Below are 24,910 nucleotides of genomic sequence, written 5' to 3'. Positions count from 1 at the left end.
GAAGGTTATTCCAATTTTTTTTGTATCTGTTGAAATTTGCTTTGTTACTGAGAATGTGGTCAATTTTAGAGAAGATTCCATGAGGTGCTGAGAAGAAGGTATATTCTTTTGTGTTTGGGTGTAATGTTCTATAGATGTCTGTTAAGTCTATTTGAGTCATGACATCTGTTAGTTTCTTTATTTCTCTGTTAAGTTTCTGTCTGGTTGATCTATCCATTGGGGAGAGTGGGGTGTTGAAGTCTCCTACTATTACTGTATGGGGTTTGATGTGCAATTTAAGCTTTAGTAATATTTCTTTTACATATGTGGGTGCTCTTGTATTTGGGGCATAAATGTTCAGGACTGAGACTTCATCTTGATTGATTTTTTTCCTGTGATGAGTATGAAGTGTCCTTCTCTTTCTCTTCTGATTGATTTTAGTTTGAAGTCTATTTTGTTAGATATTAGGATAGCTACACTTGCTTGTTTATTGAGTCTGTTTGACTGGAAAATCTTTTCTCAGTCCTTTACTCTAAGGTAATATCTGTCTTTGAGGTTGAGGTATTTTTCTTTATACAGCAGAAGGATGGAACCTGCTTTTGTATTTGTTTAAAAAATGTTGTAACAGGGGCTGGAGAGATGGCTCAGAGGTTAAGAGCATTGCCTGCTCTTTCAAAGGGCCTGAGTTCAATTCCCAGCAACCACATGATGACTCACAACCATCTATAATGAGATCTGGTGCCCTCTTCTGGCCTTCAGGCATACATGTAGACAGAATATTGTATACATAATAAATAAATAAATATTTTTAAAAAATGTTGTAACATTCTGTTAGCCTGTGTCTTTTGATAGGTGAATTGAGTTTGTTGATAATAAGAGATATTAATGACCAGTGATTGTTAATTCCTGTTATTTTTTGGTGGTAGTGTCTGTATGTTTCACTTCTTTGGGGTTTACTGGTGTGAGGTTGTCTGATGCCTGTGGGGTTTTTTGGGTGCAGGTAGCTCCCTTGGGTTGAAGTTTTCCTTCTAGTAGTTTATGTAAGACTGTGAATAGGTATTGTTTAAATTTGGTTTTTCATGGAATATCTTGTTTTCTCCATTGATGGTAATTGAAAACTTTGCTGGTTATAGTGGTCTGGGCTTCCATCCATGGTCTCTTAGAGTCTGCAGCACATCTGTCCAGGATCTTCTGGATTTCATGGTTTCCATTGAGAAGTTGGGTGTCATTCTGATAGGTCTGCCTTTATATGTAACTTGACAGCTCTTAATATTCTTTCTTTATTCTGTATGTTTTGTGTTGTGATTATATGGTGAGGGGACTTGCTTCCTGTACCCTCCTAGGCATATCCTTCTTTAGGTTGGGAAAATTTTCCACTATGTTTTGTTGAATATGTTTTCTGTGCCTTTGAGTTTTTCTTCTTCTTGTATCCCTCTTATTCTTTTGGTCTTTTCTGGTGTCCCAGAATCCCTGGATGTTTTGTTAAGAATTTGTCGAATTTATCACTTTCTTTGACCAATGAATCTATTTCCTCTATACTATCTTCAACATTTGAGATTCTCTCTTCCATTTCTTGTATTCTGATGGTTATGCTTGAATCAGTAAGTAGTTCCTGTTCGTTTACCCAGATTTTCCCTTTCCAGAATTCTCCCAGTTTGTGTTTTATTTATTTCCTCTATTTCAGTTTTCAAGTCTTGAATTGCTTCCTTCACTTGTTTGACTGCTTTTTCTTGAGTTTTTAAAAGAGATTTATTGATTACATCCAATTTTTCGTTTGTCTTTTCCTCCATTTCTTTAAGGGAATTTTTCATTCTGTCTTTAAGGGTCTCTATCATTTTCATAAAGTTATATTTAAGATAGTTTTCTTCTGCTTCTTCTGGGTTAGGATTATCAAGTCTTCCTGTTGTATGACCACTGGGTTCTGGTGTTAACATGTTACTTTTTAGGTTGTTATATGAATTCTTGCATTGGCACCTTTCCTCCTCTTCCTCCAGTTGGTGCTGGCAGTGTCTGCCTCTTGGTCCAGTCCTTGCAGTTGCTGTCAGTGTGTTAGGGAGCTGCTCTTAGTCTACTCTGTGCAGTTGCTGTCTGTGTCCTAAGGAGCCACTGAGGTCTCTCTTAGACCACTCACTCTCTTAGTTTGCTCTGCGCAGTTGCAGCCTGTGCTTCAGAGTTCCTCTGAGGTTGCAGGGGATGGGTGTGTTTGTGGGTAGAGTGGGCCTTGTAGCTTAAAGGGTCTGATTGATGGGGTGGGGTGTTGGAGGTGGGGGAGGGGCCTGGGGTTTTGCCCCAGTACTGAGGGTCTAGAGAGTGAGGTGCCCAGCTGTCTGGCTGATCACTCACCTCTCGGTTTGCTCTGTGCAGTTACAGCCTATAGTTCCCCATTTTTTAATGTGGGAAAACTCTTTTAACTCATTCCTTCCTTTAAGGATTTCCAATTGTCTTATCAAATCTGAGAAGGTTGATGAAGATATAAGGCTTATTGCTGTTGCGTAGAACAGTAAAAGCCATACTGGATTTCATGGTAGCCACCTGGTTTGCCAGCTGCCTGAGAAGGGTATTCAGGGAGAGCCCACAACCTATAGTGCAGAGAGAGAGAGAGAGAGAGAGAGAGAGAGAGAGAGAGAGAGAGAGAGAGAGAGCACAGTCTGAAAAGTGCACAGGATTGATGGGATTGTTAGGAGAAAGCTAAAAAAGATGATTTTTGGGGGGGAGGTAACTGCCTAAAGGCAGAACCAGCTGGTTAGTGCAGATGAGTGCTGTGGTTTCGGGCTCAGGGGCTTATGGAGTTTGGGAGGCAGCTGGAGAGTGTTTTAGAGAGGCTCTAACAGGAAAATCACAAACTCCCTCAGAGGCTTGGGGAAAAAAGAAAAGAAAGCCTAGCCAAGTAGGCCTGGAGCCCCATGTGCATCTCTAGTGGGAACCCCATGTGTAGCTCTGGCCTGTGCCAGTGGCTAAAACAGCTTGTTTGTGAATTCGTACCCCAGATGTTGGCCACCAATTGCATCACGAATCATAAAAACCGAGAGACAGATATTAGGGTTCAACTTGAAGATCAGAAAAGCAAAATTAGCCAAGCCACTAGACAGCTCTTACCTCTTTGAACTCTTCAGATTGAAAGAGAGCGAGTTCCTGTCTCATCCTGCCTTATATTCCTCTCTAGTGCTGGGATTAAAGGCCTGCAACACCAGCCCCTGGCCTCTGTGGCTGACTAGTGTGGCTGCTGGGATTAAAGGTGTGTGCCACCACTGCCTGGACTGTACGACTGGCTAGTGTGGCTGCTTTGCACTGACCTTCAGACAAGCTTTATTTATTAAAACACGAATAATATACCGCTATAATGCTGGGTCAAGCCAGCCTCTCCTCCCAGGTGCCCTCCCACAGGTCCTTGAGGGCGGTGAGTGTGAAGAGAGTTCTGTTTTCTGCTCACTGGGAGGAGAGATGGGCTTCCATGCTGCAGTAACTGCTTATGCTGCATGCAGAAGAGGTTGGGACTGAGCCATCTTGGCTTCCAGGCTGGAGTGAGCTGGGCTGAGGCAATCCTAGCCACAGAGTGTCCGAGATATGGGCCGTTGATACTTCCCCCCTGCTTTACAACTGCATTGCTAAGGCACCCCCAGAACTCTCTACTCAAGCCCACTTCTTTTCCCTCTCCTTTTCTAGGATCTGCATTTTTATGCACTCCTTATTCCTGCCCCACCCCCACCCCCAGGACATCCACCCCCACTCCCAGAATGTACACGCGGCAGCTGATGAAGTTAGCTCTGATGGAAGCCAGATCAGTGGCCCTAGACAGGGACCCAGATGCTAAAAATAGCTCATAGCTTGATCTCTGCAAATTAAATGAAAGAACAGCATTGGAGGCAGGGGCTGGAGAATCTCCCTAACACTGGCTCTATCCATTTTCTCTGGGTGGGGTCAGGCATCCCAGGAATCTGGTCCTTCTCCCCTGGATCAGAGTTAAGCAGATAGTGCTTTAGCCTGGGAGAACGCCAGGCCCATGTGGAGCAGATGGGGAATGATAGGTCAGAGATGCTGCCAAGCAGGTCTTTAATACTCAGTGGTCATGATGGTTGGGACAGTGGTGGTTGGTTTAATCAACCATGGGTGACTAGAATCACCCTCAACCCTTGTCTAGGAGGCACTGAGTTGGAAGTCAACACATTCTCCCTAAGAATAGCTTTCTAGAGTAGAAACTGTTGTGTGTGTGTGTGTGTGTGTGTGTAACACCAAACAAAGTAGCAGTGGTGTTTGGAGGCATGCCTATGAAGGGAATCTGTCCTGTGATGTTAACCACAGCCTTCTTTTTGGTGAGGAATGCAGCAGCCACAGCTGAACCAGGAACCTAAGAGTGTGGCTTGTGCTCCCTATGGGGAAGATGCTCCTACAGTGAAGACGAGGAGGGACCCTATGAAGCACCTTGGATTGATTCTCTTTAGCTTTTCTTTGGCTCTTCCTTTGTCTCCTGCTAGCCTCTGTTACAGCTGAGGACTTCAACTTGGATCTTTGGTGTGAGCATCATGTGCATTTAGGGGACCTTTGCCATTCTCAGGAGTCATTTTGTGATAACTTTAGCTGTCATTTATGCTTCTCCTCCTATGCCTGGTGCCCTGCTCAAGAGTCTCATAGAAGATACTGCAAGAGCCGGGGTGGTAGTGACACACACCTTTAATCCTAGTACAGAGGGGTGGCAGAGGCAGGCGGATCTCTGTGAGTTCAAGGTCAGCCCGGTCTACAGAGTGAGTTCCAGGACAACCAGGGATACATAGAGAAACTCTGCCTTGAAAAACCAAAATAGAAGATACTCCAAGGATACCTGAGAGCTAGGATACATTATCCCTTGTTGGAAACTGGGATGTTTTAATTTTTTTTCAAACTGAGAACTATCTGCATATCTATAATGAGATATTTTGGAGAAGGGACTCAAGTCTAAACACAGTATTTAACTTTCATATATACCATATGCACATAGCACCCTATTAGCTATATGCAATATTTTAAACAAATTTTGTGAATAAGGTAATGTTTTCTGGTCTAGGATTTTTTACTTGTGGGATCTTGTTGGGGGCTCAGAAAATCTCAGATTTTGGAACATTTTAGAGTTTGGATGTTTTGATTTAGGGATGCTCAACTTGGGATTGTGGAAAAAAGGCGGATGGATGTGAGGGATGCTGGGTAGCCTTTGGTATATTCTAATGTGGCCTCTTGGTGTGTTTTTACTGAAACACACCATTTGTATGTGTAATGGCCATTTTACTTATTTCATTCATTATTTAAGTGTGTGTGTGTGAGAGAGAGAGAGAATGAATGGATTTTTTGTTTTGCTTTGCTTTATTTTTTCTTTTTGTTGTTGTTGTTCTGTTTTATTTTCGAGTCAGGGTTTCTCTATAACCCTGGCTATCCTGGAACTCGCTCTGCAGACCAGGCTGGCCTCAAACGCAGAGATCTACCTGCCTCAGCCTCCAGAGTGCTGGGATTAAAGGTGTGCACCATCACTAGCTGGCTTCATTATGGGTTTTTTACACATTTGTGTCATTGTGCTTTGTTCTAATCATTCCTTTGGTCATTTTGTCTTTTAGGAAAGAAGATCTAGGTCTGGCACGCTGAGTCTGCAGAGAATTTCCCAGTTATGAATCAGTGCATTTATAGAGGGATGGAAGAAAACAAGGAAAGGTAACAATTAAGGAAAAAATGTCATGCAATGGTTCAATGCGTCAAATTCCTTCATGCCTGTATGGTTGGTAGAAACCCTGAAGGATTAGAGGTTGCATGGGGCGAGGTGAGAAGCTTGGTGGTACAGTGTCTTCCTAGCATGCGTCAGGCTCTGGGTTTTTGATCCTCTGCCCTCCAGGAACACATCTCCTTTCCCGTGTTCAGCTTGTTCCACCAGAGGAGAGAAGCCATTGCTAAATACAAAGAAATATTTCTAAGTCCCAGAAGAGCTGGGATCACAGAAATGATGTGGCATAAAATTCGGTGTCTCAGTTCTATGCTGGAGTGTTCATCCCCAAACACAGTGCCACCACTCAGAACACGGTGCTTGTGAGTGGCTGGTCTCTCAAGAGCCAGCAGGGATGGACCCGAGCTCTTTCATGCCATTTCGTCCGCCCTCTTTCACTTCCTCTTTTTTTAAAGAATAAGTTTTTAATTTTATCAATTAAAAAAACATTTAATTCTGAGTCCTGAATTCATTCCTGTTCTTCCCTATTATCTATGCAGTTTGTTTATGCTTTGTGTAATATGTCCATTTTCCTTCCAGAATTTTCTCTGGCTATCGAGATATATAGAAGGAAGTCATTCTTTCATTTCTTCTCCTTTGTTGTTGTTGTTGGTGGTGGTGGTGGTAGTGGTGGTGGTGGTGATGGTGGTAATGGTGGTGGTGGTATTGGTGGTGGTGGTGGTGGTGGTGATGGTGGTAATGGTGGTGGTGGTATTGGTGGTGGTGGTGGTGATGGTGATGATGGTGGTGGTGGTGGTGGTGGTGGTGTGTGTATATACAAGCACATGTGGAGGCCAGAGGTTGAAGTCAGGTGTCTCCCTTGATCCCTCTCTGCCTTATCTATTGAGACACGGTCTCACATTTGAATCCAGACCTTGCAGGTTCACCTAGTCTCAAGCAAGTCCCCAGCTTGCTCCAGGGAATCCTGTTTCAGCCTCCCATGTGTAGAGATTATAAGTGCGTTGCCATGCCTACTTGGCATGTATGTGGGTTCTGGGGAATCCAAGCTCAGGTCCTCACATTTGGGTGCCAAACTGTTTAACCCATGAATCCATTTCCTCAGTTGCTTGTTTCTTCTTTTAAAAATGCATGTTGTGCTGTCCGGTCTGTTTTCTAACCCTTTAAAACATTTAATGATGCATCCTGTGATGTTTTTGAGGCAGCAGCCTATGTAACGCTCCATTTTCACATCACAGCAAGTGTGAGGGCCTCCATCTCACCGATTGCTGAGCCGGCTCATGGCGCTTAGACTGGCCCTGAGTTTTGTTGGGATGTGTGCTAGGCTGTCTTCCTTTGGGCACACAAGCTAATGGTTCTCTGTGGTGGTTACTAAGGAGAAGAGTTGCTGAATCATCCTGCATACACACTTAAGAGTCTAATAAAAATGATGGGATCACTCTCTAGGGAACACAGTTTGGCTTATCAACTGGGTACCAGGTTTCCTGTCTGCCTACCCCCTGCAAACCTCAGATCTGTCCTTGAATTTTTGCAGTCAGCAAGGTGAACAGCATACCTCTCTGGGGCTGTAATTTCTTCTCTTCTTTCCTCTGGGAAGGTTCATCTTCTTGGGACTGTTGCTTGGTTTCATCTCCCACTGATACCCATAAGCTTCTGCCCTCACAGGGAGCAGCAACCTCTCCTGAGACCCAGGCCCCCAGCATACCTGGGCAGTCTTGGATCTTCCCAGGTGAAGATGAAACTTTACTTTCTCTTCTGCAAAGCCTCTAGGCTGCTGTTCCAGGGGTCGGTCCAGTACAGAAGCACAGCCTCTCCTTTGTCTCGCTGAAGGATTCTGAAGCCCAGGGTTAGATTTCTGACTTGAGGTGGGCTTATCTAGAGCCGTCACTGGCGGCAGGCTGAGCGTTTGCTGAGTGTCAGCTCTCTCTGTGTACCGGTTTTCTACTCCTCTGCTTGAGTTCTCACAGGGTTCTAGAAGGAAGGAGTAGTGTTGTTCCCCTATTTTGTAGTCGTAGGTGACAGAAGAGACTTTACTTAAAAGCAATCTGAGGAATAAAAAGAAAAATCATAACTATTTGGTCTCCTCGTGGAAACTCAGCTCTTAGCCAGCGCTCTCATTAGATAGTCCGTGAACCGCACTGGCTCAGTGCTGAGCTCCCCTGTGGGATGTGACGTTGGAGTCAGCCTGCCCTGTTTGCAGTTGCCGCTCTGTATCTGCGACTATTCTCGGAGTGAGTAGGGTTGTCTCACTCCAGCACATGGCCCAGGGCTTTGGTGTACCCCCAGCACCTCTGCTCTGGGTCCTTTTGTGATCAGAGGCTCACTTACACTCACCCAGATACTCTCGTGGAAGGATTTCCCAAGCTGAACGTCCTTGCTGTGGGAAGTGAATATATGGTGTTAGGAGAAAAGTTTCTCCTGGGTGCAGAGGGAAGGAAGTGTTTGGCTTGTCCTCGGTAAACCTAACCCAACACTCTGTCTTGAAATGTTTCATTTTAGAGCCTGTTCAAAGATTAAGAGGATCCAGACAGGGCCGAGGATGTATCTTAGCAGTACAGCCTTGCCTAGCATGTTTGAAGGCCTAGGTTCCATCCCATACCACAGAAACAAATAGGCAAATATATAAATGAAAGAAACACACGCAGAATGCAATTTCAGCTGTCGCCCTAAGCTCCCCTTTCCTACATATTTCAAAGACATAAAATTTGAGGGGCTGGATAGCTGGCTTAATGGTTATGAACACGCACTGCTTGCAGAAGACCCAAGTCCAGTTCCTAGCACCAATGTTGACTCACGGTGACCTGTCCCTCTTGTTCTAGAGGATCTGACACCTTCTTTGGCCTTCACAGGCACCTGCACTCAGATACACACCCCTCCCCGTCATAGTTAAAAAAAATACTCAGCATGGGAAGAGGCTTTAGATTTATCATATCTCATTCCTTGTTGCAGTTTAAGCAAACAGTCTAAGAGTGAGGAAATAATTGTCCAGGCTGTAGGAGTTCAAGCCGTAGAAGCATGTGTTGGTCTCAGGCCCCTGGGGTCTGGCTGACTGTGGCTCTTGCCACAGCATCACAACTACCTCTTGTGGAACTGGTTGATCCCAGGAGCCTGGTCCCTCTTGTTATTATTATCAAGAGTTTATTATCTGAGAGTCCCTTGAGGGGAACCGATGAATTGTTGAGTCATTCCATGGGCATTTATTGTACATTACTAAGTGTATTAGAAGCACGAGGTAGGTACGAGAGGCTTTTTCAGAGAACTGAGAGTTGGGAGGGGGGCGTGTGAGGGGGCATTCGCATACATGATGAGTATGGCCCAGTGGAAAGCCTCTGTTTTTTGTTGGTTAGTGGAGAGCATAGCTGTATATATCCCCTTTCTTAGTTAGGGTTACTCTAGCTCTGGCGAAACACCATGGCCAAAGCAACTTGGGAAGGAGAGGATTTATTTGGCTTACACGTCCACAGGACTGTTCATCATCAAAGGGAGTCAGGACAGCAAGTCAAGCAAAGCAAGAACTTGGAGGCGGAGCTGATGTGGAGGCCGTGTTTATTGACTTGCTCAACTTGTCTTCTTATAGGACCCAGAACCACTAGCCTAGGGGTGGCCCCACCCGCCATGGGCTGGGCCCTTCCCTGTCAATCACCAGTTAAGAGAATGCGCTTCAGGCTTGCCCACAACCCAATCTTCTGGCCTTTTCTCATTTAACTCTCACATGACTCTAGCTTGCGTCAAGTTGACCTGACATCAGCCAGCACAGCGTAGGACCGCAGTGTGGCCTGGAAAAGCACCTCCATGTTTCGAGGACAGGGTCTTCCCAAGCGTAGTCCTCTGTATAGCAGAGCTCTGCTCCAGAAATCTCTGGACATTTTGTCCTGCAACCAAACAGCGTTATTGGAAGAAATCCATTCCCACGGTATTTGTGGCTGGGCCATCACTTCTGGTTTCTTCCACTTCTAGATGGCACCTGCTCCCCTAGGGGCCTAAGAACCCCAGATTTCCATGTGGTAAACCTCCAGGGGGCCAAGTTTCCTGCTGCACACGGTGACTATGGCCAGATCGAGTTATTTCTTTGTGCTCCAGTTCCTCAGCTGTGCAGTGGGAAATGGTGTCAGGCATGCAGAATTTCTGAGGGAACTCAGGTGCAAAGGGAATTCTGAGGAGAAAATCCTTGTCCTTCCTATCTGTCCTTCCTGTGTCATGCTGGGAACTGGTTCATCCACTTATTCATTCATTCACTAATTTGTCCATCGACCCATTACCATTACCAGGCAGGCCTCAGCATTAAAGGAAAATGCCCAAAGAAGGGCATTTCTTTCCTTGCCAGTTTCTACTTGAAGGCTGTATGTACTTCTTCAAAATAAAAGTTCTCTCTGGCTTAACTATTACAGTATAGTTGTTGCTTGCTGTTGGGGGGAGTTGACCCAGGATCCTCATGAATATCAGCATTCAAAGATGCTCAAATCTCTTACATTAAGTTGGACCAGACTTTTTTGGGCCACCAACTGTCTCCCAAATCATGAGACAGAGACCTCTTATCAGTTATGAATGCTCGGCCTTAGCTTATTTTTGTTTCTGGCTAGTTTTCTTTTTCCTTCGGCTTAAATTAATATGTTTGTCTTCATCTACATTATGCCTTGGAACTTTTTAATATTGTTTTTCACAACATTTTGCAAACAGCATGCTGTCTGCAAAGAATGCAGATAACTTCCTGCATTAAATCATTTCTTGCACACAGATTAAAATTCAAGGCCTCCCTCGGCTACATTTGGAGTTTAAGGCCCATGTAGCCCACTTACTGAGGCCTTGACTTAGAATAAAAAGTAAAAAGAAGGCTGGGGTTATAAATATTCTCAGAGCTAGAGCACTCATGCGGTGTATGTGAGACCCTAGGATACTTAAAAACATAACAGTCCGTACACCTTTCGTTCAGGTGAATTTAAAAGCATATTTATTTTTAATTTATGTGTGTGAATACTTTGCCTGCATATATGTGTGGACATCATGTACAGTGAGCTGCCATGTGGGTGCTAGGAATTGAACCTGGGTGCTTTACCAGAACAGCAAGTGCTATTAACCACTGGGCCACCACTCTAACCCCCCAGCTCTCAGGAGCCCGAGGGAAGAGGTTTGTGAGTTCTAGGCCAACAGGCCACAAATGAAGACCTTGTCTCAGAAACCAAGCAGACCTTAACCATGGTGTCCTGCCTCTTGTTGTTGACGTAAGGCCCATTGGACTTTGTGCTGGTTCGGTTAGGCATTCCTCTCCTGGAAGGAAGGGCTTCTGTGCACAGTGAGACCTGGTGTCTAGTCTGGGGCACTCCCTTGTATCAGTTGTGGGCAGGTTACTTTGGATACGTGGTGCCCGTGGCTTAGGGACACCTTTGGTGGGCTGGGTTGGCTGGAAGCAGTTACATGGAGGAGGCTCCAGGGAGAGCTTGAGTCCACATTGGGATTTTCCTAGTTCAGAGACTAGAACCCCACAGCTGTTCTTCCTGCTCGCTGTAGGCTACCCTCTGTTCCCTGGTCCGCTTATCAACTACCATCAGAGCTGTTTCATTCAGTGGTTTTATTAGCTCTTTGTTTACTACTTAAAGGGCTATGAGAGACCTGTTCACCTTCCCCTACTTCTGGTGACCTTCACAGTCTGGAAAGTGACAGCTAAGAGTTCTGAACTCCTGCATTCATGACCTTTGGTGAGACACTTCACCTCTCCACCTCCTCTATCCTCCTCCCCTCTTCACCTCCCCTCTCTCGTCTCCTCCTCCCTTTTTCTCCTCATCTCCTCTCCTCCTCACATCTACACTTTACCTCTTCAGCATCTCCAAGCAGCTTCTTCTTTTTTTTTTTTTTTTTTGGTTTTTCGAGACAGAGTTTCTCTGTGGCTTTCGAGTCTGTCCTGGAACTAGCTCTTGTAGACCAGGCTGGCCTCGAACTCCCAGAGATCCGCCTGCCTCTGCCTCCCGAGTGCTAGGATTAAAGGCGTGCGCCACCACTGCCCGGCTCCAAGCAGCTTCTTAGAGAACAACTTTTCCCTTACAGTAATAGGAACATCAGGAGGGAAAAATGCAACCTTTTGCCAAATATGTTCGGCCAGTGCTGGCTTCAGTTCAGTTAAGTGGGCCCTTCCTGCAGGCCTTGTCAGAGCCTATTAAAAGATCAGGTTGCGTGGCAGGGTTTCTAAATAGAGGTTTGTGCTCCTGTCAGCTGTCGGACAGATCACTTCTGATACTCAGGAACTCCTCAGTTCTTCTAACATGTGACATGGCTTGAGACGTGTGTCTTTTACAGACGAGGAATCAAGGCCTGTCAAGGCAAAGGCTGGGGAACCTCAGGCCCAATTTTCCTTATATTGTTTTTCATCAAACCAAAGTTTGTCTATCCTTGTTCTGGCCAAAGGCAGGGGTTAGAGCTGTATTTTAAAAGCTGTCCTGTGGAACCTGGAGACCCAGCATTTAGGAGGTTAAGACAGGGAGATCCGTTGAGCCCTCAAGCTTGAGAATAATGAGGGCATTGTAGGACCTCATCTCAAAGAATTAAAAAAAAAAAAAAGAATAGAAATCACGCTTGCATCTGTTAAGAAACAAACTCTCTGCTGGCCTCTTCCCACAGCCTAGGAGCTGATTTCCACACAGGGAAGAAATGACTGTCCTCTGGAGAGGCTGTGCGTGTTCACGCTCCGGACCTCGTAGCCACACAGTGAAATATATATCATTCTCCACTGTACGGGAAAGGGAGTTAGATTCTTAAGTACCTGCTTCAAGGGCAGCGGTAATTCTAGGTCTTAGATCAGAAGCAGTGTCTTTGACCCTCCGTAGGCAGCCCCTCTGTACAGGGAGGCTCAGAGCCTCTTTGCAGAATAGGCTGTAACTGAAGAGGCTGTCCCCGGAATGAGGTTCTATAATTTGAGATGCAGGGGTGTGCATTTATTCCCATCAGGAGAGCTTGTAGTCATACTCTTAGTTTCTGGTAGTTATCCTTTCTCTGGGCAGCCTAGTGTGTCGGGGACGGTGATTCTGGCCTCGTTGCTGATGTTTCCTGTCTCCATCTGTGACCAGTTTGCCCTCTGTTCCTGTAAGAAACACCATGGCCAAAAACAACTCTGAGAGGAAAGGGTTTATTTCAGGTAGCACTTTGTATCGCAGTCCGTCACTGAGGGGAGGCAGGGCAGGGACTCAGGCAGGAACTGAAGCAGAGACTGCAGAGAAACACTGCCTACGGCTGACTCCCTGACTCCTGCTCAGCTAGCTTTTGTATATAGCTCACACTCACTCACTTAGGGATGCTGCCGCCCATAGTGAGCTGGGTCCTTCCACATCGATGGTCAATTAAGACAACTTCACAGGAATGGCCAGAGGCCATTCTGACCTCGGTAATTCCTCAACTGAGGGTCCCTCTTTCCAGGTGTCTCTAGGTTGTGACATCCTGTACACCCTGCCTGCCCGTGAAAGGAGATAATGGTGAAATGAGAGTTCAGTGGGGTAACCTTGTCCACACTTGATTGACACACAGAATGAGGGGTAACCTTCTCCACACTTGATTGACACACAGAATGAGGGGTAACCTCCACACTCGATTGGCATACAGAATGATACGGTACATGGCCCAAGTCTGTTATCCACCCATAAACCATCCTTCTGCCAACCTCAGGGCCCAGGAGGAACTGTCTTAAGTGCCCAGCCTCTGCTTCATCTGCAAGGATTTCATTGAGTAAAATTCAGGTCCCTGCCGTAGACTGTCAGGCTTCCTGATGTCACAGCAGCCAAGGACTTTGCCTTCACGGTGCCTGTAGTCAAATGAAGAGATGGTTGTAGGAGGCAGGGGGACACGGAGAGCTTAGTGGAGTCGCTCGGGTTTCTTTACTCTGTCTTCATAGGCATTCTTTGTGTAAAGGGTGTGCGAACCTCCTTAGGAAGTGCTGCCTGCCTGCTGTGTGCCTGTAAGCCTGGGAAACAGCGAAACACACAAGCTGGGAAGGGCTTCAGCGGCATCCTGCCCGTTCTCACAGTGAGAGCGCAGCTCATGGAGGGTGGCAGGTAGAGTGAAATCTGAGGGGCTCGAGCCTGGCCCTCACTCATCTGGCAAAGGTGACACCCAGGAGCCCCTGCCCAGGTGGGGCAGGCAGTGGCCCTTGTCCACACACCTGCCCACTCAGAGTGGAGGCCATGTGCGTCATGTAACTCTCCCTCCCGGGGAATCTGATAGAAAATTCCTGCCAAGCAGAAGTGGAACAGTCGCTCTGGAGGTAAATCGGCTTTTCCGGCCTTACGATCCAAGCACTGGACTCGCTGAATTGTGTCAGGGTCACGCGCAGTCAGCTAAACCCTACCTCGCTGAGGTTCCTGGGCCTGGTGAGGGTAAGGCTCGTCACGGCATTGCCAAATGTTGGTTTTACTTTAGGGTGTTCTGACTGCATGGATGATGGGCACACTGTGTGGAATGATAGCCTTTTCTCTTTTTCATGTGGGGAAGTTTTTGTTTTCAATGCGGCAGTCATAGTTTTATTATACTTTGTCACTTGAGTTTTTATACTGTGATTGCCGTGTGGATTGGTTTAAAGGGCAGGGAGGGGCCGCTCTGCTGGAGCCGTGATCTCAGGGGCCGGGATGTTCTGTCGTGTTATGGCACTGTTGTGAGTTAGGTGTGAGTTTGAAAAACTGTTCTGGTGTTAAAGATAGAACCAGAGAGGCCTTGCCCCTGAGCAGTACCATAAATCAAGTGTATTTGGGAATTTGTTCTCCTTCAGCTATCTCCATCGAGGTCCTGGGGATCAAACACCCATTATCAGGTTTGGCAGCAGGGGGTGCCTTTACCAGCTGAGCCATCTTGTGGGGCCCTTCAGCCAGCTCCTGTCTTCTTTCCCACAGAGAGCTGCCTCACCTCTGCGGGGAAGTCTGGGGAGGCTTGAGCATTCGAGACAGAGGACAGGCATCTCTGGGACAGTGCAGGAAGGCGGCTGTTGTATGTAACAAGCACGTTGAACCTGTGCATCGTCGGTGTGATGTTTAACCTCCAGGGAAAGTCGTGATGACTTTCTGCAGGACCTGGCCACCCTCACCCTTTGCCTCTCGTTCTAACATGTCGCTCCCTAACTTTGGCCTGGCGGAGCTGCTTTTGGCAGAAGACGACAAGGAGCTCCCACACTTAGGTTTTATTAGAGTGTTTTTATGTGCGTGGTTGTGTTTGGGTTAGACAAGAGCCAGTGAACGAAGCAGCAGTGATGGCCGTGTGGATGGTGCTAACCTTCTGGTGATGCAGGAAGACTGAGGAAGCGGAAGTATAAAGTGCTGTTAGCTGGCGACGTGTGCTCTAGGGAGAAATGAAGTTGAATGGAGTGTTGTTCCAGGTAGTGCAGTAAGGAGGGCTTTTTACACAGATCAAATGTTGAGAGAATGGGCCTGGTGTAGCCTTCTCGAGGAAACTCATGCTGGCTTGCGGAGATGGCATGTGCCAAGGCCCAGGGGCAGGAAGGGGATTGACCGTTTGTGCTGGAACAGACAGGCCAGCACCGATGTGTGATAATGGGACTGTCCTGTGTGCTGATCGATTGGTCAGCTCTATTACTGGCAATCATGATTACCGGAACTAAAGGACCTCCTGGCTTCCCCAGGTGGCTGGAGTGGGCAGCCTTGGGTGAAGGAGCCACTGTGCCAAGACACATGCCGTCTACCGCACCTGCGTTAGTCATAGCCTTCGCTCCCAGCGTCCCACTAGCGGTCACATGGAGTAGAATAAGGAATGTGACAGCGCTCAGGAGTGAACATTTCTGATTTTGAGTTGGGGTTTCACTCCCTTCCCCAGGCTGACTCTGAACTGCTATGCTGAAGTGACCTCCTGTCTTGGCCCTCTAGATAGCTGTCTGTCTGTACGTCTGTCTGTCTGTGTTTACATTTTTGATTTGTTTTGCAACAGAGACTTATTCTTTTTTTTTTTAATTGATTTTGTTGACTTATATATTTTCTCTGCTCCCCTCCCTGCCTCTCCCTTCCCCTTCAACCCTCTCCCATGGTCTCCATGTTCCCAATTTACTCAGGAGATCCTTCTTCTTTTCTACTTCCCATGTACATTTGATCCATGTAGAGACAGAGACTTACTCTATAGCCTAGACTAGCCTGGAACTCATTGTATAGCTCAGGTCGCAGGTCGGCCTCCAACTCACAGGGATCTTCTTGCCGCAGGCTCCAAAGTGGGATAATAATTGTGACCACCATACCTAGTTAGGGTATATTTTTGAATGATCATTTTGCTGAATGATCATTATCTCATATTCAGGATGGTTCGCCTGCCTGCCTTCCTTCCTGTAAGAAAGTCATTAATAACTTCTTTTCTTAATATTGATTAACATTATCAAATTATCTTATTTGTTCTAATAGTTTTTTTCAGATCCGCTTTTAATATTATTATTTTTGTGGGGAAGGATTTTTTCCAGACATATAATTATATAATCTTTAACTTAATGAAATTTTGCTTCCTCTTCATTTCCAGTTGTTGAAACTTGTTTTTCTTCTGTCTAACTGTGCTGACAGCTCCTTCCTGGGTGGTGTCTGCTGGTGTGGCCTGGACTCCTCGACCCCTGCAGGGACTGTGCTGTGCTTTCCAGCCGGATCTCCGGATCTCTTTAGGAAGTTTCCCTCTGTTCCTGTCTAGTGAAGAGTCAGTACTCAGTGCTGGGGTCCAACAGGATGAGCATCGGAGGAGGCGTCTGCTTTTTGTTACTGATTTTTCCTTTAGATTCAGTTAATGAGATGAATTATATTGATGGATTTCCTAATAATGCGTCCTTCTATTCCTGGAGAGAATAGAACCTGTGACCTGGAAAATGTGTGCATGTGCATATATGTGTGTGTGTGCATATGTGTGTGTATGTGTACATGCGTGTGTGCATGCGTGTGGTTCTTAAGAGAGAGGGCCCAGCAATTCAGTGACTGATTTGGGGTGTTAAGTCCCTGCCCGTAGTTTCAGACTTTTCTCGCTTCCCTGAGTTATGTGTGGGGGCAGGAGTGGGGGTGTGGAGGGTGAACCCGGCACCCACAGGCTTGATTCAGTGAATGGTTTCCCCAGCCTCACCCTCACTTCTAACCTCCTACCCAAACCCAACCTTAATTTGCCTCGGTGATTCTAAGTTGCTCCCTTCAAAATGAACTGAAAAGGCACATGTTTTAAAAAGGGTTTTAAAACCGCAGCAGCAGCAACAACAACAATTTGTATCTTAAAGATTTATGTGTATGAATGCACCATGTGAGTTCCGGGGACTTCCAGATGCTTCTGAGTTACCAGGTAGGGGCTGAGAATCTAACCCCAGTTCTCTGTAAGAGCAGTAAGTACTCTTAACTGTTGAGCCATCTATTTAGTTCCAAGAGTTGTTTTTATTTTATTTATTTACTTTTTGATAAAAAATATTATGTAGCCCAGGCTGCCCTGAAACTCGAGTTTTCCTGCTCAGTCTTTCAAATGTTGGAATTACAGGCACCGCTATGTCCAGCTCCAAGAGTATCTTTGATGAGATGTTAAATCTTACTAGTGGGGTTTGTAATAGCAAAGCTGAGCAGGCATGTGACTTCCTGTCACCTGGATTCAGGTGGTAACTAAGTCCCACAACCCCACGTGAAGACCTAAATCTAGGGGCAAGTTAGAAACCTTCTCCTGCAGATTTGTCCTGGGAAGAAAGAGGACAACTGTCATCAGTGGTAGAGACACAGACATCAGTGTGGAGATGGTGTGATGTCAGCGTGGAGACGGTGTGATGTCAGCGTGGAGACAGTGTGATGTCAGCGTGGAGCCAGTGTGATGTCAGCGTGGAGACGGTGTGATGTCAGTGGAGCCAGTGTGTGATATCAGTGTGGAGACGATGTGATGTCAGTGGAGATGGTGTGAAGTCAGTGTGGAGATGGTGTGATGTCAGTGTGATGTCAGTGTGATGTCAGCGTGGAGATGGTGTGATGTCAGTGGAGACAGTGTGATATCAGCGTGGAGACAGTGTGATGTCAGTGGAGACGGTGTGATGTCAGTGGAGACAGTGTGATATCAGTGGAGACAGTGTGATATCAGCGTGGAGATGGTGTGAAGTCAGTGTAGAGATGGTGTGAAGTCAGTGTAGAGATGGTGTGATGTCAGTGTGATGTCAGCGTGGAGATGGTGTGATGTCAGTGGAGACAGTGTGATGTCAGCATAGAGACGGTGTGCTGTCAGTGTGGAGACTGTGATGTCAGAGGGGACAGCAGTCCAGAGGCATCTCTGCTTCAGATGCTGTCTTACTCATGGTCTACTGAGGCACGGGGTCCTCCCCCCTCCATCCTTCTTTATAAAATAGAGGGACAGAGAGAGAAGGGATTTACCAGAGGCCATCAGTAGGCATAGATTTGAGACAGGTGGCTGGCCTCTGGCTGCAGGTCACATACTACAGTCTCTGACACCTTGTGAACCTGGTGGCTGAACCATTAGATTTGGTTGTTCCCAGTCCTCATTACATGCTACTTTACATGTTTTTTTCATGGAAAATCTTGAAATTCTCTTAAGAGATGTCATATGTGGTAGAAAAAAATACACACCAGAATCTGGCAGTCCTACAGCCTTCTTCCCATTCTGTTTCATGGCCTTGCCCGGCGATATTAGCATTGTGAACCTTGTCTTTACCTGTAGATAGGATACTATTAATACTGACGCCGTAGGGTGAGTGCAAGGCTTGAATGGGATGGTGTGACTCTCGTGCCCAGCATAGCACTGGGGTGAACTGTCGGCAGCTGTCATTGATTGGCAATGGCATGTCTTCCTAGAAGTGCATATTGGTGAACTTGGTCCTGAGTGAACACCGTAGAGTGCTTGTGTGTTTACACAGACCAAGGCAGACCTATGTCACTGGCCGGTGTAATCTGTGAAATCACTGGTGTGCATACACTTACTCCATGACTAAATCAGCCAACTAGACACACTAGGGGAAGGGACCCTCAGCTAAGGAGTTGCCTTCATCAGATTGTTCTGTGGGCCATTTTCTTGATTCCTAATAGATGTAAAGGGCCCAGCCCACTGTGGGCGGTTCCATCCCTGACTGTGTAGGAAAGGGAGCTGACCATGAATGGGAAGCTGCTAGTAAACAGTATTTCTCTATGACTGCAGCCTTGCGGGCCTGCCATGGCCTCCCTCAGTGATGGACTGTAAGCTGCACACCAAATCAGCCCTTTCCTCTCCGAGCTGGTTTGTGCTCGTGCGCCATCACAGCGGCAGAAGCTAGCCAGGACCGCCGCTGAGCGCACTTTTCTGGTCAGGCAGCTGGGACGAGATATTCAAGTGAGCTGATAGCATCACCAGTCTCCCTCAAACAGGAGCATTTTAGCACAACTTTAATTTTATAATTCTAAGCTAAAGTTTTGCACAAGCATATATTAGTTGCACAAAATAATGGGTTTCACGGTGACACCTACGTTTGTCTTAAAATTAATGACAGTGTGGCATTTAAGAACACAGGCTCCAGAGCCACACTGCTTGATTCGGGTCTTGGCTGTCCCACTCACCAGATGTGTGTCACCTTGGCTGTGCTGTCTGACCGGTCTGTACTATACTTTCCTTGTTGTAAAATGGGGCTAATAATAGGCCCTGCCTTCCAAGGAGCTCCGCGGATGATGGGAGCAAATGTCCACCAAGGCCTCTGCAGCCCGAAGCCTTAGCTGCTGTGCAGCAATCCAGACTGTGTCACCAGAAGCACATTTGCCTCTTTCTTTTCAGTGTATTGAATGAAGATGTTCCTTGATGTTCCTCACTGTCACCGCTGCGTGTGCTCTTTTTGAATCACTGAGCCTCTCCCCGAACCTGTTTCTACCTCATCCATTATAGAAAGAGGAAGAGTCAGGCAGGTGAGATGCTCATCGGGTAAAGGCCGTTGCCATGGAAGCCTGGAGACAGTACTTCAGTCCCTAGAACCTAGGCAAGAACAACTTCCATAGAGTTATCCTCAGATCTATACACACACACACACATACACACACACACACACACCCCAATAATAATACATCTTAAAACTTAAAGAGAAGAAGCTGATTGTTTTTCCAGCGGTGGGCATGTCCTGTGGCACTGGCAAGAGAGGTGGGTCAACTCTTGGGAAATGTGAACTGGTCATTACCCATGGCCCAGCCTTTTGTTCCATGGGGACAATGTATGGCTTTCCCAGGTGATTCATTGCTGGGCATTGGTGATCACATGACCTAAAAGGAAGTATGGAGTCAGGTCAAGGTGTGCCAGGAGGGTGACGGCATGGCAAGGGCTGACGAGGGCAGAGCAGGTCTGTTTCTCTGGGGTCCAACCGAAAGGATGTGAGAAAATAAAAGGCTCTGGCTTGGCGGGCTCAGTTTTCTCTCCTGAAAAAAGAGCTCCATTCAGCTCTCCTTTGGCCCCTAGAGCTGCAGGGACCAGAGCCAGTTAACCCACATTTAATGAGATCTGGGTTAGTGGGCTCCCTCTCTTCCCACAGCGTGTCCTGACCGCTGGACCTCTTCCAGGGTGGCACAGTGAGGGCCATTTACACAGCTCGAGCTGGCTGGGCTTTCTTAATGAAGGTTTCAGCCCCCACATAGAATGTGGACTTTGCTCCCGGTTTTTCCAAGGGTCAGTCTCTGTTGGTCTTTGTGTATCTCTGCACTTGGGGAGATGCTTCAGCATATCCGATTGCTGGGTACTGCTGCATCTTATATTTTGATCTTCAGTGGCAGCTTTACTTTTCTAGGTGATGTGATGCAGTCTTCTTTTGTTGATGACTTTTATGGTGCGTATGTATGCGTGTGTGTGAGTGTGTATGTGTGTTTGTGTGTGTGTGTCCTGCTCCCCCCCCTCGTATGTGTGTCTTGCCCCTCTCCCCAGGCCTCACTGTGCCTTCTTTATGGGGCTAGGATGTTGGGCACACAGTGATACAGTGACTTCCTTGTCTGTTTGGTTCCCACCAGCTGACAGGCAAGGTCATTTTCAAACTCAACACCTGCTTATCCAACTCGCCAGCTGCACTCCACAAAGACAGCCCCCTCCCCCAGGCCAGGGGAAGGAGAGATAAGAATAGACTCAGGAGGGGCAGCAGGAGCGGAGGACGCTGCCCACCGACTTTCAGGCGTGGGTGGGTATTTGATTTGGCAGTGGGCTCAGCACATGTCAACTGACGTAAAGTGGCCCAGCACAATAGTGCTGAGAGCCTGGAAGGACACACATTACATGATTTGATCTTCTTTTTATTTTGCTTGTAAGTACTGTTACTATCTAGAAGGTGGTTTTCAGCACTCCATCTGGCCCTTACTGTCTGGGAAGGATGTCTGAGGCTTTACACAGTGAAAGCAAAAATTAGAGTGGACAGCGTCAGCGAAGATGGCCGTTGGCAGAAGGACAGTGTGTGCGCATGGGTCCCTCTTTTCCTTGTGTGGGTGTAGATGCTGGCAGTGTTCTTCCAGGGGCATGTCTCTGAATTTAATGGTGGAGCCTGAAGAATTTTTGTTGTAAAAAATCTATTTTTTTAATGTTTTGCCTTGCATGTATGCCCGTGTACCAGTTACATGCCTGGTGCCCATGGAGGTCAAAAGAGGACATTTGATCTTCTGGAACTGGGGATCCAGATGGTTGTGAGCTGCCATGTATGTGTTAGGAATTGAACCCAGGTCCTTTGAAAGAGCAGCCATGCTCTTAACCGCTAAGCCATCTCTCCAGCCTGGAACCTGCAGACTTATCCAGAGGCCTCCCACCTCATCTTAGGAGGCCTTGGACAAGTCCCTTTAGTTGACTTGCACACTGGAGATGAGTGTACCTACGTGGTGGTTAAGAAGGTTAAATGAGATAATCTTCAAGGAGGGTGGAGTCTGTACCCAGGTGTAGATTTCAGTTGTCAGTGATTATTGTCACTGATGATGGCTATTGTCATTGTGGTTGAGCTATCATCCTCATGGCAATGGCCCTAGGTTTGGGAGCCCTGCCTGATAGACACCTTATCTGTACTTGATCCCACCAGTTCTTGATGAGGATTGGTGATCTTTGCCATAGGCATGCTCCATGTTTTGTTTATCAGCCTTCCTGGCATCTACCCACAGTGTTCCATCAACACCATCCTGCAGCTTGTGGCCAACAGAAGCATCTACAAGTATAGGCTCAGCCCCCTGGGTTGAGTAGGCCAGAAGAGGAGGCCTATCCAGTCATAGAATACATGAAAGGTGTTTCAGTCAACGATAGATCATGCCTGAGATGGTAGTCCCAAAAGATGATATGGCCGGGTGTTAGAGTACCCATCTGAGTTCGCATAAGTACTGTGGTAGCTTGAATGAAAATGGCTTCTATAGGCTCATGCATTTGAATGCATGGTCCCCAGATGGTAGAACTGTTTGGGAAGGATTAGGAGGTGTGGTCTTGTTGGAAATCTGTCACTGCAGGGTGGGCTTTGCTTTGAGGTTCAAAAACCCATATCGTTCCCAGTTAGCTCCCTCTCTGCCTCATGCGTATAGATCAAGATGTAATCTCTCAGCTGCTGCTCCAGCTCCATGCCTGCATATGGAGCAATGCTTCTTGCCATGTTGGTTATGAACTCTTAACCCTCTGCAACCTTGCGCCCCAAATTAAATGCTTTCTTTCATAGGTTGTCTTGGTTATGATGTTTTAGTCACAGCAATAGAAAAGTAACTAAGAAGAGTACGTTCCTCACAATCACATCTATCGGTGGAGGCTGCTCATTCGTTTCCCTGTCACCCAGACCTGAAATAATCACACAGAAACTATATTAATTAAAACACTGCTTGATCTATTAGCTTAGGCTTCTTATTAACTAACTCTTAAATCTTAAATTAACCCATTTCTATTATTCTATGTATCACCACAAGGCTGTGGCTTACCCAGTGAAGTTCTGGCATCTGTCTCCTTTGGCAGCTACATGGCATCTTTTTGATTCCACCTACTTTCTCTCTATATCTCTGTTCAGATTTCCCACCTGGCTTTATTCTGCCCTGCTATAGGCCCAAAGCAGATTCTTTATTAATCAATGGTAATAAAACATACAGCACACAGAGGGGAATCCCACATCAACCACCTCACAATGCATTTCTCAAAGCGTGTCCTCATTGTTTGAGCAGGGCATAGCTGTTTGTCTCAAGGAGTTGGATTGAGGCCATGAAACTTGGATGCTTGGTATCAGTGCATTCAGATTGGAAAGTCATTAAAGAGTCCATCCCTGGGACACACAGCAGTGAGGCTTATGTTGTAGAATATGCACAATAGCCATTTTTTGGGGGGGTCCCTGTTCTGGTAGAAGCTTCACCCCAGTCCCTGGCAGCCAAAAGTGTCTGGAATGTTCTGGTGGGAGCTCCACACCAGCCTCCACATCTCCCTCCAAACCCTGCTGCATCTTAGAAAGCCCGCCAAATGACAACCCACCGCCAGAGATGCTCAAGACCACTCCCACAGGGTATTTAGACTGTCCCCCAGAAAAGATGCATGGTTTTTCAGTCCCTCTTTCCGTCTCCTCTCTGCGGGGCTGGAAATCATCCAAGAGTGTTTTACTCATTAAACCTGGGCTTTTTCTAATTTGGTTTGATTTGGTCTGATTTGGATTGCTGCATAGGCAGAGAAGCTATTCGAGATACAGAAACTTTTCAGTCCCAGGTGACATAACTTGACATCAGTGTTTGAAAAGATGTTCTCACCAGCTATGTTTGTGTTTATTCTTGGCCCACAATGCCTGCTTCCTGTTAGTAGGGTGTCAGACTGACCCCATTCCTGTTAGTGGGGTGTCAGACTGACCCCATTCTACCTCCTTTGAGTTTTCTGTTTTATCACATGGTCCTCAAGACCCCTTACATGCTGCGATTCCCACAGCCAGACAGGGTGTGGGGGTGCATTTCCCCACTCCTAAATCCTGCTTTGTGATTTCTTTGTGATTTGGCCTCCTTTCTGGGACATCTCATGTCCCCTATTAACAGCCCTTTGTCTTTATTTCAGTAGGGAGCCCACAAGCCTAGCATAGTGGCTCATGCCTATAATCCCAGTAGAGTCGAATTAAAAGAATTGCCATGAGTTTGAGGCCAGTCTGAGCTAGAGAGTTAAGTTCTAGGTTAACCTGGGATACAGTGATACCTTGTCTCAAAAAACGAAGCAAACAAACAAGCAAATAAGCAAGCGAGCAAACAAACCAAAGAACGATCAAATGCTGTTGGTGGTGACTTTTAACCCCAGCACTCGGGAGGGAGAGGCAGGCAGATCTCTGTGAGTGCAAGGCCAGCCTGGTTTACAGAGTGAATTTCAGGATGGCCAGGGTAACATAGAGAAGTCCTGTCTCCAAGAAAGAAAAATAAGAAAATAAAACAAAAATAAAAGATTGATCAAACTAATGAGTAAGGACTCGAATGTCTCCTTTGGATTAGAGAGTATAGTACAGCGTGTATACGTCTGTCTCGTACAAGTACAGGGTGTATACGTCTATCTCGTACAGGTACAGGGTGTATACGTCTGTCTCGTACAGTACAGCGTGTATACGTCTGTCTCGTACAGTACAGCGTGTATACGTCTGCCTCGTACAGTACAGCGTGTATACGTCTGCCTCGTACAGTACAGCGTGTGTACGTCTGTCTCGTACAGTACAGCGTGTGTACGTCTGTCTCGTACAGTACAGCGTGTGTACGTCTGTCTCGTATAGGAAAGCAGCTCCTATCTGTTGACCAAGAGAACTCTCCCTGCAATGGAGGCCTTTGCACAAACACTGGAGACCTTTGTTCTTAATCGCCGTGGTCCTTAGGAATCAGCGTTCTTGGGACACAGAAGCTTGACTGTGAGAAGCTAAAGACAAGGTCTTGAGCAGCTTTACACAAGTAAAGCTGTCAGGTGAGGTGTGAGTTGTAAATGCTCAAAATTAATCTTTAAAATCCTCCAGACCATGCACGTGGAGTAGCAAGTACGAGGGTGTGTGGCCCTATACAGTGACCTGTGTGTGCGGATGCCACTGTGCATGGGAGCTGTGGGTGGGGGTGTGCCTGTCCCGGCCGGCAAAGGCACACACACATTAAAATGAGGTGATCAGAAACCTGGGTGCAGGAAGCATTTGTGTGGCCTCTGGCACTTGCTGCTGTGTGACCCTGTTCAAGTTCACAGCCGTGCTGTGCCTCAGTGTTGTCATCTCCAAAATGAGATAATAGGAATAATAGAATAATAGTGCTTGGAGCGGCGAGACTGTGTTGTTATCATCGTGACATCAGCTGGTCTCAGAAGGAAGATCTCTCCCTGCCTCCTCTGAAGAGATCTGGACCCGAGTCCTAT

At 46.7% G+C, this 24,910-nt stretch overlaps 1 protein-coding gene across 1 annotated transcript in view; it reads left to right on the top strand.

Moving 5' to 3' along the window:
- The window catches only part of Arhgef3 (Rho guanine nucleotide exchange factor 3), a 287,187-nt gene that overhangs the window by 45,554 nt on the left and 216,723 nt on the right, over positions 1–24,910 (top strand). Inside the window, exon 2 of the mRNA XM_057770292.1 lies at positions 5,559–5,652. Within this exon, the coding sequence (XP_057626275.1) occupies positions 5,609–5,652 (44 nt within the window). The 5' untranslated portion in view covers positions 5,559–5,608. The remainder of the gene's footprint in view (positions 1–5,558; positions 5,653–24,910) is intronic.

Source organism: Chionomys nivalis, chromosome 5 (assembly GCF_950005125.1).
Source record: "Chionomys nivalis chromosome 5, mChiNiv1.1, whole genome shotgun sequence".
NCBI classification, from domain to species: domain Eukaryota; kingdom Metazoa; phylum Chordata; class Mammalia; order Rodentia; family Cricetidae; genus Chionomys; species Chionomys nivalis.
Note: the sequence above shows the minus strand (reverse complement) of the source record. Positions and strands in the feature narration are given on the sequence as shown.